Raw genomic sequence first — 20,445 nt, forward strand, 5'->3', positions numbered from 1 at the left:
GAAGGGATAGAAAAAGATATTCCATAGAAATGAAAAGAAAGCTGGATTAGCTATACTCCAGTCAGACCTTAAAGACTAATAATTAAAGAAAAGGGCATTACATAAAGGAGTCAATCCAGCAAGAAGGTATAACATATAAGCACTCAACATAGGAGCACCAAAGTATATAAAGCAAATACTAACAGACCTAAAAAGAGATACTGAAAGCAATACAGTAACAGGAAACTTTAATATTCCACTCATCAATGGATAGATCATTCAGACGAAAAAAAAAAAAAAACAGAAACACTGGACTTAAGACCACATAGACTTAACAGACATATTCAGAACATTCCATCTAAAAGCAGAATACTCTCAAGTGTACAAATAACATTCTCTAAAACAAATCATAGCCAAAAAAACAAGTTTCAATAAATTAAAGACAGTGGACACCCTATCAAGCATCTTTGGTATGCAATTAAATCACAATAACATGAAACTCAACCACAAATGTGAGATTAAATACCGTGCTACTGAAGAATGAATGTGTCATCAACTCAAAGAAATAAAGTACCTAGAGACAAATGAAAACTGAAATATGGCATACAAAAATATATGGGATGTAGCAAAAGCAGTTCTAAGAGGGAAGTTCACAGCAATACATGCCTACTTAAAGAAACAAAAATTTCAGACTGATCATGTAACTTTATACCTAAAGGAACTCTCTAGAAAAAGAACAAAGCCCCAAATTATAGAAGATAGATTAGAGCAGAAAGAGAGACAAAAGACAGTAAAAAAGATTAATGAAACTAAGCTGGTTCTTTAAAAAAGATAAAATCTATAAACCCTTAGCAGACTAACCAAGAAAAAATAAGAGCAGACTCAAAATCAGAAATAAAAAGTAGTTCCAACTGATACCACAGAAATACAAAGGATCCTAAGAGACTATTGTGAACAATTACATACCAACAAGTTGGAAAACCTAGAAGTCAATAAAATGCTAGAAATATAAAAATTTGAAAACAATCATGAAGAAACAAAATAGACTGATTACTAATGAGATTGAAACAGTAAACTAAAAACCTTGCAATAAGCCAAAGTCCAGAACTAGACAGCCTCACTAGCAAATTCTACCAAACTTTCAAGGAAGATTTAATACCTATCAAAACTTCCAAAAGAGGAGGAATAGCTTCCAATTGCATTTTATAAGGCCACTGTTACTATAATAACCTAAACCAGGCAAAGATACCACAAAAAAAGAATTACAGGCCAATATCCTTGATGAATATAGATGCAAAAGTCCTCAATAAAAGATAAGCAGATCTAATCTAATGATATGTTACAAAAGATCATATGCCACAATCAAGTTAACTCCAGGGACACAAAGGTAGTTCAACACATGGAAATCTATCAATGAGATATGTTAACAGAAAGATAAGTCATTTTATCATCTCAATAGATGTAGAAAAAGTGACGAAATTCAATATCCATTTATGTTGAAAATTCTCAACAAAGTGGGCACATCAGGGAATGGGGGCTGTACCTTAACACAATAAAGGCCATATAAAACATAGCTAACACCATACTCAACGGCACAAAGCTGAAAGCCTTTCATCTAAGAACAGGAACAAGAATGCCCATTCTTGCCTCTTTTATTCCTTTAATTTATTCAACATAGTATTAGAAGTCCTAGCCACAGAAATTAGGCAAGAAAGAGAAATAAAAGGCAGCCAAATCAGAGAGGAAGTAAAACTCATTATTTGCAGATGATATATATAGAAAACCCTAAAGATGCCATCAAAAAACTGCTAGAACTAAAAAAATTCAGTAAAGTTACAGGATATAAAATAAATACACAGAAATTGGTTATGTTTCTATACCCTAAGAATAAAACCTCAGAAAGAAGGAAATCTCATTTTTAAAAATACCATTTATAATTGCATCAAAAAGAAACACCAAGTAAATTTAATAAAGGAGGTGAAAGAGCTGGACACTTAAATAAAACACTGATGAAAGACACTGAAGAAGCAAATTGTTATTCTGTGCTTATGGATTGGAAGAATTACTGTAATTGAAATCTCCACACTACCGGAAGCAACCTTCAGATTTACTGAAGTAGTTCTTAAAATTCCAACAATACACCTCACAGAATTAGAACAAATCTAAAATTTGTGTGGAACCACAAAAGAGGACGCCTGGGTGGCTCATTGGTTGAGCGTCTGCCTTCGGCTTGGGTCATGATCCCAGGGTCTCTGGGACTGAGTCCCGTATCAGGCCCCCCACAGGGAGCTTCCTTCTCCCTCTGCCTGGGTCTCTGCCTCTCTCTCTGTGTGTCTCTCATGAATAAACAAATACAATCTTTAAAAAAACACACACACACACACAAAAGATCTCGAATAGCCAAAGTAATCTTGAGAAAGAAGAACAAAGCTGCAGTAAGAAAACAGTACAGTATGGGTATAAAACAGACACGGAGATCAAGAGGAAGAGACTGAGAGAGCCCAGATATAAATCAACATATATCTGGGCAATTGTTCTGCCACAAAGGAGCCAAGGACACATGTAATGGAGAAAAGTCAGTTTCACTTATATAGAGAAATCTCAACAAAAGGACAAACAAAATAAATAAACCTCACAGAAGACAGACTAGTGGTTACTAGAGGAGGAGATGGTTCATTGGTGACTACATTCATGGTGGTGATCGTTTTGTAGTGTATACAGATGTTGAATTATAAAGCTGTACACCAGAAACTTATATAATAAAAAAGATTTATGTAATTCTTTTTAATGCTGGTCATAAATTTACACAATTGCTTTCTAATGAAGATAAAAATTAAAAATACCCAATTCATGCATTTTTTGTTAGAATTGCTGTTTTAAAATTCCTAACACAATGCAAATGACACATAAATTACGTGAACCTTTGTTAAAGTGCACACTGGACTTTCTGGAAAAAAATCTTATTAATGTTAGTTATTTCCTTATCACAGCACCAGGTTTCAATTTTATTTATGGTTCCTCTCTGGGACACCATTGTCTGTTCAGTAATAAAACAATAAATAATTTAATTGCACAGGTTTGACAAAAGGAATCAGGTCAAAAAGGAAATTCGATTAGCAGCAGAATCTGTTCATGTTTGGTTGCAGACTGGTGGCTGACTTGCAGGAGAAGGGGTGTCTTGCTTTGGGTTTTTGAAAAACCTCACTTCATAGTACCAGAGAATTCTTTTAAGGAGATTAGTTCATCCACTGGATTTGTACATTGAAAAATATCTTGCCCAGAAGTCTGATTTGAAGGTGAAATGAGAATAAACAGTCTGCTTTTGAACCAAACTAAGCTACTGAAATAATTCCTGAAGGAATGAGAAATTTGTTACCACAGGGGAAGCTTTACAAGGCAAATGCAGAAAATTTTTAAGATGTTAAAAAAAGTGACAGTCACAAACCTTCCTGGAGTCTCAGGAAAAATGTGCCTAGATGGAATATGACAGTTACTGTGAAAAGCTGTGTGAGTACTGGCAGAGTCCAGAAAGGTCACTATAGGGAAAAAAGGTCATCTTTAACAAAAAATGGAAAGGTGGCTCACCCAGGTAAGGAGAACATGGACTTCAGAAGTATGCAAACCAAATCAGGCAACACAGGAAGAATGTTAAGGCAAGGACCTCTACAACCTACACAGGATGTTCATCATATGATGGTGAAGGTAAAAAAACACAGAACATCCACTATGTGACAGGCCATGTCCTTAGTATTTGAAATATTACAAACACATTTACAGAAAGGAAACAACCAGCAATATTAGATTCTGTAGGACCCCTTAATAAGAGACCCAAAAGGTACACTAAAGGGCAGAAAGGATATTGTAGAAAAATTGTTTTTTCTAAGAAATACAAATTCTCATTCCAAATTGCTCCCAAATTGGATACACTTATTCTCCAAATGTCCTTATCAAGATAACCAGAATATATGTAGATACACTTCAGGAATTATATGGCATCTACCCAATCTTTCTGAAGGTATCTGGGAGGACCAAAGGAATTGGCTGAAGACCACCTGGCCTGTTGATAAGCTTCAGAGACAAGCTGTGATGGTAAAGACCATGGAATTACCTCTCTGGGTCCATCAAGCTGGATGAGTCTAGTGAACACAGTTTACCTTTGGGAAAATAACTTTGCTTCTACTAGAGGAAATGGTCTCTCTTCCTAATCATATGGAAAACATTTAGTATATGATGACTGGTTCTAACACTCTCCTTTTTTGGACAAGATAGGTCCAGAAGCCATATGGTATGTTAAAGAAGAGACCATAAAGGACTTGGGAGTTTAATCAAAAGACTGAAAGGCTGTGGAAGGAGGGATTAGAGCAGAACTAAGACACTGGGAAAACAGGTTACTTCAGCTCAATATAAAGGGGATTTTTTTTTTTTAACATCAGTGCAGTCCAAAAATGGAATGAGCTCTCTGAATACATGCCTAAACAAAAGCTGAATGATAACCAGTTGGACGTGTTAAGGGAATTCTCTGATGGGCAGAAGGTTGACATGGGACTCAAACGCATAACAGCCAACATCTTTGGCTGTTTCCAATCTTAAAGATTCTTATTTCATTATGTAGCAGTTTTTGAGAAAGACAACAGATATAAAAGTGACCTAAGTATAATAAAAGTCAGAAGAATCTGAAGAAATTCCACATTGTAGTAAAAAACAACTAAAATTTGGGGGATGAGGATATGGAAATTTGCCTAGTTACTTGTACATACCACATGTCAAATATTATTGACTCAATGGAATGACTAAGAAATAAAGCTCCCCAAGAGCTGATGTAAGAGCCAGGGATATTAACATCTTTTTTGAAGGAGCTGAAAGAGTCTTCTGTGAAGGCTACAAGTTTGGGGAGATATAAACTCTGTTGGAAAGTAGCTGGAGGCAATGGGCCAAGGCAAAAGAGCCAGATTATAGAAAGATCTTTCAAGTCCAAGAGCACTTGAGTGGATAGACAAGCTGCGAATAATGTCACGAAAAAAAAAAAAATACAAGATAATGAATTTTAAGGGAAACAATTCACAAAATCAAGAGCTCTGTGCGCTCAAACTCAAAAAGAGAATCCATAGTACCTATGTGGGCCAAGATGGCCAACCAAATCGAATGTTAGGTACCACCCAAGAAGGATATCAGAAACTGTGGAACTAGGCAAATGATTTAGAGGAAATTAGTTAAAATGATCAGGGCCAGGACAGGAAGAGATACTGCTATAAATGGAGAAAATAAAAAACTGAAAGGAGCTCTGCCAAAATCTAGATGCCAGGGTAGATGTATTTCTTAGAAATACAAAGAAAACATGTTTAGGATAAGAAATTACTATAAACACATTAGCCTGGAGGAGGTACTAGCACTGAATACACACATTCCTGTAAAGTTGGATATGTTAATCTCAAGGTTGTCTGATTAAAAGTTGATTAAAAGAAGGTAGTTATTCAAGGGAGTCACACACACACCCCCAAATCCTGTTCCTAGAGACTGGATGTCTTCCTTATTTATGCTAGGGTCTGCACAGTTAGGAGCTGCTCTCCAACCTGCCAAGATTTAGGATGGCTCGCAGCTGGCTGACTAGAACTGGCACAAAGCAGGATCACATAATTTCAGATATGTTACCTTTTTCTCTCCCTTGAATTACACATGAAAAGTAAATCCAGATATTTCTTTCTTTCTTTTCTTTTTTTTTTTTTTTTAGGGTGGTGAGTGGAAATAAGGGTGGGACATGGCAATGTGTAGGGAGGAGAAAAATACTGGTGTTGACAGGTCATGGGATAGCAATCAGTGGGCTTAGTTTCACATGTAAGAGGAAAATTAGTATGTTCAAAGGAATGAGGCACTCAAAGGGCTGAAATGAGATTTTTCTTTGGTTCCCAGGGACTAGTCCTTGGATTCTCCAAGTTTCAAAGCTATTCATTTTGGCTCTGTGACACACAAAGAATCTCAAAGATTTAGACTCTGGTGCCAGCTGTGCAAGCAGAGTGGTTAGATCAACAGTTCACATTAGATGTATAAAATTAATTTGACCCAAATTTCTAGATGCAAGGACAAGACCTGTGTCCAAAAGCCCCTTCTACCTGATGAATCCAGCTGTTGGGCTTCAGTCCAGGCTATCCTCAGACTAGCTCAGAACATTTCTGAGTCCTTTCTTCTTTTACTTTTAAAAAGCTTGTTGGCAAATGAAGTCCTTAGAAGAAGGGGGGTTGGCCTCAGTGGGAGATGCCCAGAGACTGCAACAGGTGAAAGGTGGCCCCCAAGGCCCAGCCTGTCTCTATGTTGTTCACTTTCTTTGAGAGCTGTTGAGGAGGAAAAAAAAAAAAGGCTCACATTTTCATCAATTTTCAACTCTAGCAAACATGACACAAGGCAGAGAGTATTTACAAAGATCATCCACATGGCCAAACCAAGGTAAAATTTGGAGTGGCCAGTCTTTGGAGGCTTCCCACTACCCTCCTCTGTAACAGCTTCCCTTCTGCCTTGGCTTATTGCCCCTACACTTGCCAATCTGATCTCTGAATCTTCTGGCCCAGAAAGTGGTCTCATCCAGACCTTCTAGACAGGACCTTTTATTTTTTTTAATAATAAATTTATTTTTTATTGGTGTTCAATTTGCCAACATACAGAATAACACCCAGTGCTCATCCCGTCAAGTGCCCCCCTCAGTGCCCGCCACCCAGTCACCCCCACCCCCTGCCCTCCTCCCCTTCCACCACTCCTAGTTTGTTTCCCAGAGTTAGGAGTCTTTATGTTCTGTCTCCCTTTCTGATATTTCCTATCCATTTCTTCTCCCTCCCCTTCTATTCCCTTTCACTATTATTTATATTCCCCAAATGAATGAGAACATATAATGTTTGTCCTTCTCTGATTGACTCATTTCACTCAGCATAATACCCTCCAGTTCCATCCACGTTGAAGCAAATGGTGGGTATTTGTCATTTCTAATGGCTGAGTAATATTCCATTGTATACATAAACCACATCTTCTTTATCCATTCATCTTTCGTTGGACACCGAGGCTCCTTCCACAGTTTGGCTATTGTGGACATTGCTGCTAGAAACATCGGGGTGCAGGTGTCCCGGCGTTTCATTGCATCTGTATCTTTGGGGTAAATCCCCAACAGTGCAATTGCTGGGTCGTAGGGCAGGTCTATTTTTAACTCTTTGAGAAACCTCCACACAATTTTCCAGAGTGGCTGTACCAGTTCACATTCCCACCAACAGTGTAAGAGGGTTCCCTTTTCTCCGCATCCTCTCCAACATTTGTGGTTTCCTGCCTTGTTAATTTTCCCTATTCTCACTGGTGTGAGGTAGTATCTCATTGTGGTTTTGATTTGTATTTCCCTGATGGCAAGTGATGCAGAGCATTTTCTATGTGCGTGTTGGCCATGTCTATGTCTTCCTCTGTGAGATTTCTGTTCATGTCTTTTGCTAGACAGGACCTTTTAGACAGAGAGGCTTCTGAATTCTTTCCCTGATCCCGAAACTAAATACAAGAGGAGCTAGGAATAGATTTAGGAGTCGGAAAAAACATACTAAACTTCTCAATTCATACTTTGTAAACAACAGAAACTTCTTAAGCACTAATAACCCAATCAAGGCATTTAAGGCATTCTAGTCGGGTTGTGCTTCAATTAGTTCAGTGACTTTGGGCAAATGTTTAGACCTGATTTCCTCCATTACGTAACAAGAGGATTATATTAGTATTTGTCAAACTGTTTTCCTTAGAATTTTAGGACTTCACGGCACCTGGGTAGCTCAGTCAGTTGAGCGTCACCCTTTGGCTTGGGTCATGATCCCAGAGTCCTGGGATAGAGTCTAGCATCGGGATCTCTGCTCAGCAGGGAGCCTGCTTCTCTCTCTCCTTCTGCCCCTTCCTCCCCAACCCCAGCTTGTGCTCTATCTCAAATAAAGAAAATCTTAAAAAAAAAAAAAAAACTTTTAAAGAGTTCTTGGAAGTGCTTCAAAGGAGAAAGGGAGGCCAAATGCTGAAGGAGTTCCAAGCCCCGTTCCTCTGCTTCAACCTGATAGCTCCATTTTGATCAGTTTTACTGGCATTCTGTGTAAGCTTTTGTTGAACAATGATGCCCACCATTGATAACACCACACACAAAAATGTTTTGAAAGCAGTGGACTGGATTTAGTATCTTTCTAGGACTAATTTCTTTTCTTTCTTTTTTAAGATTTTATTTATTTATTTACGAGAGACACAGAGAGAGAGGCAGAGACATAGGCAGAGGGAGAAGTAGGCTCCCTGCAGGAGCCTGATGGAGAACTCCATCTCAGGGATTATGCCCTGAGCCAAAGGCTGATGCTCAACCACTGAGCCACCAAGGCGCCCCTCTAGGACCAATTTCTTATGATTCAATACTTCTGTTTGATCTGATGAAATATACACTAGTCACTGTGCCAAAAACTGGGAAGAACATGAATCGTCATCTTGAGATTTAGCCTGTGACACCTGAATCAAATTGTCTCCCCTACCCCAAATGCTCCTCTGCCCTCAGGAGGGGGCTGATAGCCCAAGGATATAGATGTTGAAGTGAAGTGACCTCTGAGACAGGGAATTTATTTCTGCTACCACTGAAATAATAAAGACTAAAAGGATGCCAGCACTAGAAATGGCAGAAAACTGTCCTTAAATGACTTGGTTATTGTTGATCCTTAAGTAGAGGAAGTTAACTTTATATGTATTAGACTTAGGATGACTTTTCTTATCCACAAATCTATCCCCAACTGGTGTGAAATGCCTACACTACTAATACCAATATTAATAACTTACTCTGTGCTAGGCATTGTGCTTTACGTACATTATCTCAATTTTCTAATAGCCCTATGAAATAGGTACTCTAAGGATCCTAAATTTGAATGAGAAACCTAAAAGTTAGAAGGTATGTAAATCATTTACGGTTACAGAGCTAGTAAGCTTGCAGAATCAGGATGTGAACCCAGATTTGATGGACAGTGAAGCCATGTTTTAGATACTACGTGATACTGACTCTATTGGCAAGTAATTCTTTGTTAAGCACTTTAAATGCTGATATTCTTGTCAGACAAAACACACTAAATCCAAATAACTTAGTACAAAGTTTAGGAGTTTATGAAATCTGTATAACACAAGAAATAGGGCAATGTAAACTCACCTGGAACTGAGGAAACAGGAGGGAGAAGTGGCACAAGCAAGGGCACTTCAAAAATAAAGAAGAGTCTACCTATGTGACCCCAAAGTTCAAAGTTGCCTGTGCCATCCTTATATTTTAGTCACATCTCCTCTAATAGACTATATGCTACATGAGGACAAGATTTTATCTTAATCATCTTTGTAACCATAATGTACAATTATTCAATTATGGTACAGAAGAAAATAAATGGGATGGATGAAACATATGTGTTTAGAGTAAGTAAGTTACTACAGATAAAGTGGAGCCTGCATGTGCTGAACAGATGGACAGAATAGGAGGACAAAGAGCGACCCAAGATTGAAGAGACATTAAATACATGAGGCACATGTGAAGGATGTTGAAGGAAGTATATAAGACATACTTCATATACACAAGGCATTCAATACTAATGAGAACTTGAATGAGCCACTCACTGGTGACATCCTTTTGTTCTCTGCCAAATAAAGCCATCCAATGGGCTAATGAGTGAATGGATGCTACAGGCCAGTGTACTTGCCCCTATGCCTCTCCAAATTGAGCAAATTTGGGTGATGGTCCCAGGTACCTTCTATCCCTGTGCTCCCTTCATCAGCTCCAGTCCTTATAACCACACTATCAGTAGCAGAGAGAGAGGCAGGATATATGAACCCAGGATTTAAGAAGTATGGCACTTCCAACCTACCTGCACCCTATCTCATTTCTTTCCCTTTGCTTCTTGCCTTGAGTTTTGAACTTGCTTTAATAAACCATGTGACTTGGCATCTTAATTTAGGATGCAAGCCTTTCTGCTCTGTGACCTCTGGGAAAGCTTGCCTGAGAATACACTTAGAAGCTACTACCATTGCATCAAGCTAATTTCCCACATTCATGGTGTCTTGTATCACTCCTTATCCATAGTCCTAATAAAAACCCCTCATAATTCCACCTGCAGCCACTCTGATTACTACACACACAAGTCCTTTTCCTAATTCCCAGATAAGTAGACTGTTTTGCAATTCTGTGGAGTCCTCTCTTACCTGTAAGACAGTACTGTCTGCAAAGCCAAAGCCGTCCTTCAACAGGGCTGTGATGTAACTGAGATCCATGCACAGGAAAGGACTGCCTGAGGTGAAGTTTTCCAAGTTATCACACACTGAAAGGGAGAGTGAAGAGTGGAATTCAAGTTTGCAGTCCCTGGCAGGGGTACGGTTTTCTCTAAATGCAGACTTAGGATAAGCAAACAGAATTCTCCATGTGGTCAATGCCTGAGAGTCTTGAAGACTAGAACTGTGTGCACTGACAGCCTCTGCAAGACTACAGCCTCATGTATATTTCTGATGTCCCATCTCACCTGCTAGAATTCCATGGACTCTCTCAAGCAAGCCTCTGTGGCTATTTCCCATATATTTTGGTGCTCAGTGTTTCATTGATACTAATAACACTATTTCAATTAAAAAAAAAGGACGAACATCACACATAAAAATAAACTCAAAATAGATTAAATATTTAAATATGAGACCTGACACTATAAAACTCCTAAAAGAAAACAGGCAGTAATCTCTTGGACATCAGCTTTAGCAACATATTTCTGGATATATCTCCTCAAGCAAGGAAAACAAAAACAAAAAAACTATTGGGACTACATCAAATTATAAAGCTTTTGCACAGGGGTGCCTGGGTGGCTCAGTCAGTTGGGTGTCTGCTTTTGGCTTGGGTCATGATCCCACACTCCTCGGCTTGAGCCGTGCGTTGGGCTCCCTGCTCACCTCTCCCTCTGCTACTCCCTCTCTTGTGCTCTCTCTCTTTCAAGTAGATAAATAAAATCTTTATTTATTTTTTTTAAAAAAAAAAGGGAAGTCCTGGTGGCTCAGCAGTTTAGCACCACCTTTAGCCCAGGGTGTGATCCTGGAGACCTGGGATCGAGTCCCACATCAGGCTCCCTGCATGGAGCCTGCTTCTCCCTCTGCCTGTGTCTCTGCCTCTCTCTCTCTCTCTTTGTGTCTCTCATGAATAAATAAATAAAATATTTAAAAATAAATAAATAAATAAAAATTTAAAATTTAAAAAATATAAAAAGAGAGCTTTTGCACAGGAAAGGAAATCATTAATACAACAAAAGGGCAACTTCCTGAATGGGAGATGTTTGCAAATGGTATGTCTGATTAAGGCTCAATATCCAAAATATATAAAGAACTTAGACAACTCGGGATGTCTGAGCGTCTGAGTTGAGCATCTGCCTTTGGCTCAGGGCAAGATCCTGTGGTCTCAGGATCAAGTTCCACATCAGGCTCCCTGCATGAAGCCTACTTCTCCCTTTGCCTATGTCTCTGCCTCTCCCTCTGTGTCTCTCATGAATAAATACATAAAATTAAAAAAAAAAAGAACTTAGACAACTCAACACCAAAGAAACAAACAAACTTATTAAAACAATGGGCAAAGGCACTACATTTATAGGAACTTATTAGTGGTAATAAAAGCAAAAGAAAACTGATACAACTTATTTTTCTTTAGTGATGACTTAATACTTAGACATTAAGTTTTATATATAAAATGTTAATAAAAAATAATAAAATAAAATGTTAATCATTTCCGGGACTATTTTTTTTTTTTTAAGATTTTATTTATTTATCCACGAGAGACAGGCGCTAAACCTGCCTAAAGGTGGCGCTAAACCGCTGAGCCACCCAGGCTGCCCTCTAGGACTATTTTATATGTGAGTGATATTAACCTCTATCGATTTTATATGCTGCAAATAATGTCTCCAACTTTATTATTCCACCCATTAACTTCATAGATAACACCTTTTCCCATATACATGTTTTATTTTTGTCAACCTTCAACCTCTACCATCATTTTTAATGCATTCTCAATCCTGAAACTTGTCTAAAGAATAACCTAATTTATTCATACTTTCATATAACTTTCAAATGCTTAAAATTTATATTTTAGGGGCACCTGGGTAGCTCATGTGGTTAAGCATCTGACTCTTGATTTTAGTTCAGGTCATGATCTCAGGGTTGGGAGATTGGGCCCTGTGTCAGGCTCTGCACTGGGCATGAAGCCTGGTTAAGATTCTCTCTTCCAGGCAGCCTGGGTGACTGACTCAACCGCCTTCAGCCCAGGGCATGATCCCAGAGACCCAGGATCAAGTCCCACGTTGAGCTCCCTGCATGGAGCCTGCTTCTCCCTCTGCCTGTGTCTCTGCCTCTCTCATGAATAAATAAAATCTTAAAAAAATAAAAATAAAAAAGATTCTCTCTCCCTCTTCCTCTGCCCCTCCCTCCTTTTCTCTAAAAAAAAAATGTTTTAATATTTCACACAATATGTGAATTGTACAAAAAAGTATAATTTGCTTATTTTATTCACTTTAGGAAATAAATCTTTACAGAAGTATTTGAAAAAAAATGGGCAAAGGACCTGAACAGACATTTTTCCAAGGAAAATATACAGTGGCCAACAGACACATGAAAAGATGCTCAACATCACTCATCATTAGGGGAATGCAAACCAAAACCAAAGTGAGATATCACCTCACACCAATCAGAATGTCTAGTATCAAAAAGAAAATAAATAACAGGTGTCGGTGAGGATGTGGAGAAAGGGAGACCTCACGCAAATTGTTCCACAGTCACTGTGGATAAAATTATGAAGGTTCCTCAAAAATTTAGAAATACTATATGATTTGGTAATTCTACTACTGCCTATTTACACCCCCCGAAAAAAGAAAATACCAATTCAAAAAGATATAAGCAGGGACGCATGGGTGGCTCAGTGGTTGAGTGTCTGCCTTTGGCTCAGGGCATGATCCCGGGGATTGAGTCCCACATCAGGCTCCCTGCAGGGAGCCTGCTTCTCCCTCTGCCTATGTCTCTGCCTCTCTCTCTGTGTCTCTCATGGATAAATAAATAAAACCTTTAAAAAAAGATTTAAGCACCCCTATATTTATTGCAACATTTTTAAAAAAGATTTTGAGACAAGGAGAGAGCATGAATGGGGGGCAGAGGGAGAGGGAGAAGCAGGCTCCCTGCTGAGCAAGGAGCTTGACATGAGGCTTGATCCATATATATATATATATATATATATATATATATATATATATATTCATATCTTCTTTATGTGTGTACAAACACACACACACATATACACACAGTGAAATATTACCCAGCCATAAAAAAAAAGAATATCTTGTCACTTATTATGATGAGGATGGACCTGGAGGGTATTATGCTAAGTGAAGTTAAGTCAAACAGAGGAAGACAACTACCATATGATTTCACTTATATGGTAGTGGAATCCAAACAAATCCAAACAAATGAACAAAGAGAAACACAGACTCTTAAATAGAACAACTGGTGGTCGCCAGAAGGGAGATGGGTAGGGGGATGGGAAAAATAGGTGAAGGAGATTAAGAGGTACAAACTTCCAGCTGTAAAATAAGGAAGTCACAGAGATAAAAAGTATACCATAGGAAATATAGTCAATAATATTGTAATAATGTTTCATGGAGACAGAGAGTGACTATATTTATCATGGTGAGCACAGGTAATGTATAGAATTTTCCAATCTATATGTTGTACACCTGAAATTTATACAACATTGTATGTCAATTATATTTCAATGATAGAAAAAAAAAAGGAAGGAAGAAATGTAGAAAGAAGAAAAGATTTTCACCATAATGCCCAAAGCCTCTTGTATTCCCATGGATTTCTATGCCACTTAATGCTTTTAATTCTTAGTCAAACTAGGAAACCAGCCTTCTGAGAGGCTTTCTGCTGACTGTGGTGCTCTGGGTCACTTTAAGGTCACTAGAGTTGGCAGGCACAGCTTCATGGACTTCTCTTCAAAGGCTTCCATTGGCACTTACCTTCCCTTGCTTTTCTTTTAAAATCTTCAACTTTTAAAACACCCCCTGTTTCATAATCTAAAATGAAACAGTAGTTAATGTCAAAAAGCTTTCAAGGAAACAAGGAAATGTATCCTAGTGGTACTTATAATAATGAAAAATTGGAAATAAAATTTCTAACATTACAGAATGGGATAAATATACATGACATATCCATACAATATAATCTGTGTAGTCTATTTTATTTATAATTATTCTATGTCTATTTAACCACAATAAAAAAAATTGACCTGTTAAAAAAATTGAAAATAGGAAATAGGAAATTAATTCATATCTCAGGCCATGACAGACCACGTACATATATTCACAGAACTAACAAAAAGCATTACTATTGTGATAAGGAAATAAAAATTATAAAGTAGGAGGGAGAAACTCTTTGGGGCAAGAGACATTATTTTGACTTTGGTGATAGCTTAATGGGTATACACATATGTCAAAGTTTAGTGAATTGTACACTTCATTTTTTTTTTGAATTGTACACTTCAAATATTCATTTTACTTTCTATCAATTATATCTCGATAAAAATGTAAAAAAAAAAAAAAGACTTTATGTGTATCTGTTTAGGCCATTTTCTAGCTCCAAAGGATACTTAATCCTATTCATTCTTCCTCTGCTGCAACTAGTGTCATTCAATTGTCAGCACTGGGGAAGAGTAGTGTGATTACGTATGACAAAGCATTTCAAATATTCCTTTTCTCCTTTCCCTTCCCAGGACAGCTTCCCTCCTAGTTTCCTCTATAGCTGATACCTGCAGTGAACTTACCAATCATGCCTGTGTCAACAGCACGATCATAATAGTAAGAGAAAGCATAGAAAGAGCTTCTCTGGACCTCCTCCGGCTGGTGAAGTTTTCCTTGGACCACCCTTAGCACTTCAGCATAGCAGGGCTCAAAGCCCATCTTCCCTGCCAGGGCAAAGGTGAGAAAAATGAGAGCTCTCTGAAGCAAGCTGCTGGAGCCAACAAAGAAACAGCAGGAGGATCAAGGAAAGAAGAAGCTGAGGTTCAGGACAAAGAGCTTACAAAGATGAGCAAAATTCCATAGAGGCAGCTTCCCTCCCTGTGTTCACCAAAAATAGCCATATTCAACCTCAATCTGCTGCCTAGCCTATGTCAATGATATTTATGTGAAGCAATCAGAAGTCTCATATCTGTTTCCTTCCCTGGAGAAATTAAGTTTTTTCCTTGATTTTACGGTCTTTGCTTTTTATAATATCTAAGATGAATTCTTCTATTGTCTTAGTTGTATTATTATAATTTAAAAAGCTAAACATTAACTGAATCTAGAGTTTCTAGATAGAATTTCTCCTTGCTAAGGGCAGAGACCCTTAAAGCATTAGACGCAGGTTAAGAACAGGTTTCTAATGGATCCCCACAGCACTTGGGCAGGGAAAGAGCAGGACAGAGGGACAGTTGCCTTGTTCACTGTCATTTCACATTATTCCTTTACAGCATACTAAGACCTATTTGGAATGAGTCCCAGAAAAAAGCTTCTCTTGAGTTCTGGAAAACACTTCTCATGGAACTTTTCCAGATTTCAACTGTAAAGGTAATTTCAATCAGTGAAAAAAACATCACTTGCCTTCTTTGTTGCCACCATACTGGTATTTCACACCCCCAAAGATCCACTCTGCTTCCAACCATCTCGGTAGACAGGCACTTCGAAAAGTGTGTCCATCAATCCCTGAAAGAAGTCAGACCACAAAGTAAGAGGCAAGGATGAGAGAGAGAGAGCGGGAGAGAGAATGAGAGCGTGCAAGCGCATGCACACGTGCACAAGAGTGAGAGACACATGCATACATGCAAGCAAGAAGCTAGTAAAGTTGAAAGGAATTACCAAAAAGTAGGTAGTTCCATGACTGCATCCTATGACAGGAATTTTTTTTTTTAAGATGTTATTTATTTATTCATGAGAGACACAGGCAGAGACATAGGCAGAGGGAGAAGCAGGCTCCATACAGGGAACCTGACATGGGATTCGATGCTGGGTCTCCAGGATCACGCCCTGGGCTGAAGGCGGCGCTAAACCGCTCAGCCAAATTCCCTATGACAGGAATTTTTATTTTTATTTATTATTATTTTTTAAAGATTTTATTTATTCATGTGAGATAGAGAGAGAGAGAAGAAGAGACACAGGCAGAGGGAGAAGCAGGCTCCATGCAGGGAGCCCAATGTGGGACTCGATCCCAGGACTCCAGGGTCAGGCCCTGGGCCGAAGGCAGGAGCTAAACCGCTGAGCAACCCAGGGATCCCCTTCATTCAGCTTCTTAAATATTCTTTGGTTGGGCTACTTTTCTAAATGCAAAGGGGTACAGAAAGGTTGCTAACTTGCCCCAAATCACAAAGAGGGACTGAACCCAGTTCTGCTTGACCCCAAAAGCTGAGTTCCTAACTGCTCTACTATCTTTGAAGATATGAATAAAGTTGCTCAGTAATTTCACCTTGCAGGTGTACTGATGTTGCTTCCTGAACCCCCCATGTAAAACTAAGGGCTTGAGCAAGCTTCTGCCAAATTCACTCTTTGAGCTTTGAATTTCTGCACACTGCAGCCTCCTTGTCACAGACTGTGTGACTATATATAGACTTCATTCTAGAAATGGCTAATAGTGTATACCAAAACAACGGAACATAACATAAAGTAGAAAAAGAATCTGCTATTATCATGTTCATTACATAACACATCCTTCCTAAATCAGCATAACCCTTTTCTCCACAGAATCACTGTCAAGGAAGGGGAAAAGTAAGCTGAGTATTGGTGTTACTCTCACCATACCCCAACCAGCACAGGTACCTAGACGAACCTTCTGTTTCCAGGGCTCCCAGGGTTGCTAGTCTTGCAGCTTTCAATCCAAATCCCAAGTAACTGTAAAATACAGGATTGACTTAATTTCATGCTGGTCCTGAAGTTCTCCAGCCTAAAGCTATCTCTTTCAAAAGTAGCATGGTTTCTCTGTCTCCCTCTGAAGGGAGGAAAACCTTGGTCTCTATGACCTTCTCATCTTGTGTGGACAAGTAGTCATTTCTACACAGTTCAGATCAAGGCCATCCAGAACTTTCCGTGCCTATGATTTAAAGGCCAGAGACAGTGATACTTCCTAGGGTCCCGCCCTGGGAATCATTCCCAGAAAAGCTCTCATTATCTTAGCTCCTAGCCCCACTGTGATCAAATCCTAGGTTGGATTTTGAACATCTGAAAGCAACCTCAAAGGAGTTGGCACAGAGCTTTGGCTGAAGATTCTCCAAGTGTCCTCTCTCTAGAGAAAACTTTTTTTAAAGTTTATTTATTTATTTGGGGTGGGGGTAGAGAGAGAGAGAGAGAGAAAGCAAGCGCATGAGTGGGGTGAGGGACAAGGGAGAGGGAGAAGTAGACTCCCCATTGTGCAAGAAGCCCAATTGGGGCTCCATCCCAAGACTCTGGGATCATGACCTCACCCAAACGCAAATGCCTAACCAACTGAGCCACCCAGGCGCCCTTCTTTAGAGAAAACTTCTGATTCTTTAAGTTATATACTTTTGAGGCCAAGAATGGAGAAACCTCTTGAGTCCTTGGGCTTTGGTAAGTGGCTCTGGTTTCAGTTACCAGACCTTTGCGGGTTGGCAGGGACTTTGTGAGGCTTGTCAGATACAATAACAGATGTGAAAATGCTTTGAAAAGTTAGGAGAATCATACAACATGAAATATTCCTCCCTGTCCCCTCTCCTCACCTATGTGTATAGAGCTTATAAGTGCTGTTAAACATCTCAAATGAAGTGAGGTAGCCCCTAGGGGTTTGTTCCAGGGTTTTCTGCAAATCAGAAAAAGCAAAAAGACTATTTAGGATCTGCAATGTTTGAAGGTCTTACTACCACCATCCCCGTTCCTCCCCCAAAAAATCAGCAATGAAAGAGACAGACTAAGCAGCTAATCTCCCAAGGCTAGAGGAATCAAAGGGACTCTGAACAGTAAGGGGGCAAAGGAAGTTTATTCAGTCATTGACTCCACTCAACCTATTTGTGGTGGAGCTGCTGTCTGAAAATGCAGCACTACCTTCTTGGCACCATGATATGCCTGCAAAGTGGGTTGCTAACCAGGCCTTCATGTAAATGACTCACCTCAAACTGGGGTAGGAATGTGATTTGGGTGGAGGCTCCCCCCAGGTCGAGGGTCCCCACAGTCTCCTGGCTGTGGCCATGCAGCTGACCTGTGAATGAGAGCCAGCTCTGAATATCTTCTGCTTCCAGGACAGCCCAACACTCCTCTGTCTGCAATCTCTCTCTTGCTCTTGGTTGTACTTTGCAGGTGTTCCATAAATATTCCACTGGCTCCTGGCCCCAAATACTGCAAGTGAATGCTAACCTATAAGGACTCTTACTGTAGCTGAGGCCCTGAAGACAGTTATAAATGTTAACTTCCTAGCTTTTCCTTTCTTTCTTTCTTTTCTTTAAAAGCACAATACAAGCAAAACGAAATTTTTACTCTTTGATCCTGCATGAAACCCAGTTACTGTCTTAGAATAAACTTGAGAATGTATTACCTGTCAGGAAATTCACAGTAACCCAAGCTAATATGCCTGAAAGAGAGAGAAAAATGGATTACATCTCAGAGCATTTTCCCTTGACCCTATTTTTGTTTTCTCTAAATTCTGTGTCTAAAATACACATTTTCCTTCTCCCTGTCATTCCGTTTTCTCTTATCCCATTCCTCCTCGCTTATTTGTTTCTCCTTGTTTAGTTCTTTTTACTTTAGCACCCCCATCCCTGTTCCTAGTTCCTTTAATCAAATCTTTTGTTAACCTTGGTCCTCTCCCCCCAGAACATGTATCAACACTTCTCCTACCTTCATAGGATCCGTCCATGATGCTAACACTGTCATTTGGTACCAGGAAAGGTGACTTCTTAAAGATTTCTCTTACCTATAGAAAAAGGGGAAAAAATCTGGATTCTCTAAGGCAATAAGCATTTCCATATTTTGGCTATATCCTATTAAGGCTTATTAGAAAACTATACTCTTCATTTCCCTAGATAAAATTTTAGCAGAACATTTCTTTGCCCTAAAAAACTAGAGAAGGAACTATATAAGTAATTACTGGTTTCTTGTAAAAACAAAAACACAGGGATTCCTCTGACTTAAAATCAATCTCAAAAAAAAAAATCAATCTCAAACAAACTACAGAAATTAACAGGTGAACTGCATCTAGGAAAGGGCATATATTTGACCCCTTCCAGCTCAAATCAGGATCCTGTAATTTTTTTTTTAAACACCTTATAATCCTGCCTGGGTACACTGGAAGCTAGGAGGACCCTTTCCCACTTCATTTCTTTTTTTTTTTTTTTTTATAATTTTTAAAAAATTTTTATTTATTTATAATAGTCACAGAGAGAGAGAGAGAGAGAGAGAGAGAGGCAGAGACATAGGCAGAGGGAGAAGCAGGCTCCATGCACCGGGAGCCCGACGTGGGATTCGATCCCAGGTCTCCAGGATCGCGCCCTGGGCCAAAGGCAGGCGCCAAACCGCTGTGCCACCCAGGGATCCCCCCACTTCATTTCTTAGATGATAAGATAAAGAGATGATAGAGAAGAGTTAAGCCTGGGCAGCTCCTGAGGCTACAGAAATATTTCTTTTGCTCTCCCATCAAATTCTGCAGGTCTTTGTCCTTGCTGGTAAAGGGGGCTCATGTCCATAGGCTGGCCTACTCTGCTGTTAGCCCTTGTTAGATTCTGGCACATGGCTGAGGCCTCAAGAGTTCACAGAGACCCCAGATCTAGATTTATTTATACTATTTTAGGAGAAAGGAATGAACATCTCACACATTAATGACTCTCCATAAATATGGGTCAGTGACATGGGTGTTATGTCTTATTTTTTTATATGATTATCATGAGGCGGGGGGACACTTTCCAAACAGCAATAGAAGGAACTCTGGTCTGCTGGCTGTTCTCATTCCTGATAGGATGAAATGCTTCATGTGATGACCTCTGGACCCTATTTCATCCGGGAAAAGCCAGTTAAGTGATCTATAAATAAACTATTTTTTTTTAAGATTTTATTTATTTATTCATGAGACACATGGAGAGAAAGAGAGACAGAGACATAGGCAGAGAGAGAAGCAGACTCCATGTAGGGAGCCCGATGTGGGACTTGATCCTGGGACTCCAGGATCACACCCTGGGCCAAAGGCAGGCGCTCAATCGCTGAGCCACCCAGGTGTCCCTATAAACTTTTAAACGGAAGATAGGTAAGCAAACAGGAATAAACACAGACAGTTTCTGCTATTTCTCTCTCCACTCTTCTCCCCTGCTCACAGTTTATTCTTAATACAGCACCCAGAGTGCTTGCTTTTCTTTCTTTCTTTCTCTTTCTTTCTTTTTCTTTCTTTCTTTCTTTCTTTCTTTCTTTCTTTCTTTCTTTCTTTCTTTTT

The 20,445-nt window shown here is 39.2% G+C and overlaps 1 protein-coding gene across 4 annotated transcripts in view; it reads right to left on the reverse strand.

The window, feature by feature from the left end:
• Window positions 1-2,731: 2,731 nt before the first annotated feature.
• The window catches only part of ENTPD5 (ectonucleoside triphosphate diphosphohydrolase 5 (inactive)), a 52,249-nt gene continuing 34,535 nt past the window's right edge, over window positions 2,732-20,445 (reverse strand). For 3 of the 4 annotated variants that reach the window (XM_072839305.1, XM_072839302.1, XM_072839303.1), the window contains 10 exons: window positions 18,864-18,939; window positions 18,562-18,597; window positions 18,140-18,228; window positions 17,753-17,832; window positions 16,849-16,910; window positions 15,630-15,731; window positions 14,813-14,953; window positions 14,010-14,066; window positions 10,183-10,298; window positions 2,732-6,305 (listed from right to left, as the gene is read on the reverse strand). In XM_072839305.1, coding sequence (XP_072695406.1) covers window positions 6,219-6,305; window positions 10,183-10,298; window positions 14,010-14,066; window positions 14,813-14,953; window positions 15,630-15,731; window positions 16,849-16,910; window positions 17,753-17,832; window positions 18,140-18,228; window positions 18,562-18,597; window positions 18,864-18,939 — 846 coding nt within the window. In that variant the 3' untranslated portion in view covers window positions 2,732-6,218. The remainder of the gene's footprint in view (window positions 6,306-10,182; window positions 10,299-14,009; window positions 14,067-14,812; window positions 14,954-15,629; window positions 15,732-16,848; window positions 16,911-17,752; window positions 17,833-18,139; window positions 18,229-18,561; window positions 18,598-18,863; window positions 18,940-20,445) is intronic. The other variant, XM_072839306.1, reaches the window with a different exon arrangement.

This window comes from Canis lupus, chromosome 9, assembly GCF_048164855.1.
Source record: "Canis lupus baileyi chromosome 9, mCanLup2.hap1, whole genome shotgun sequence".
NCBI classification, from domain to species: domain Eukaryota; kingdom Metazoa; phylum Chordata; class Mammalia; order Carnivora; family Canidae; genus Canis; species Canis lupus.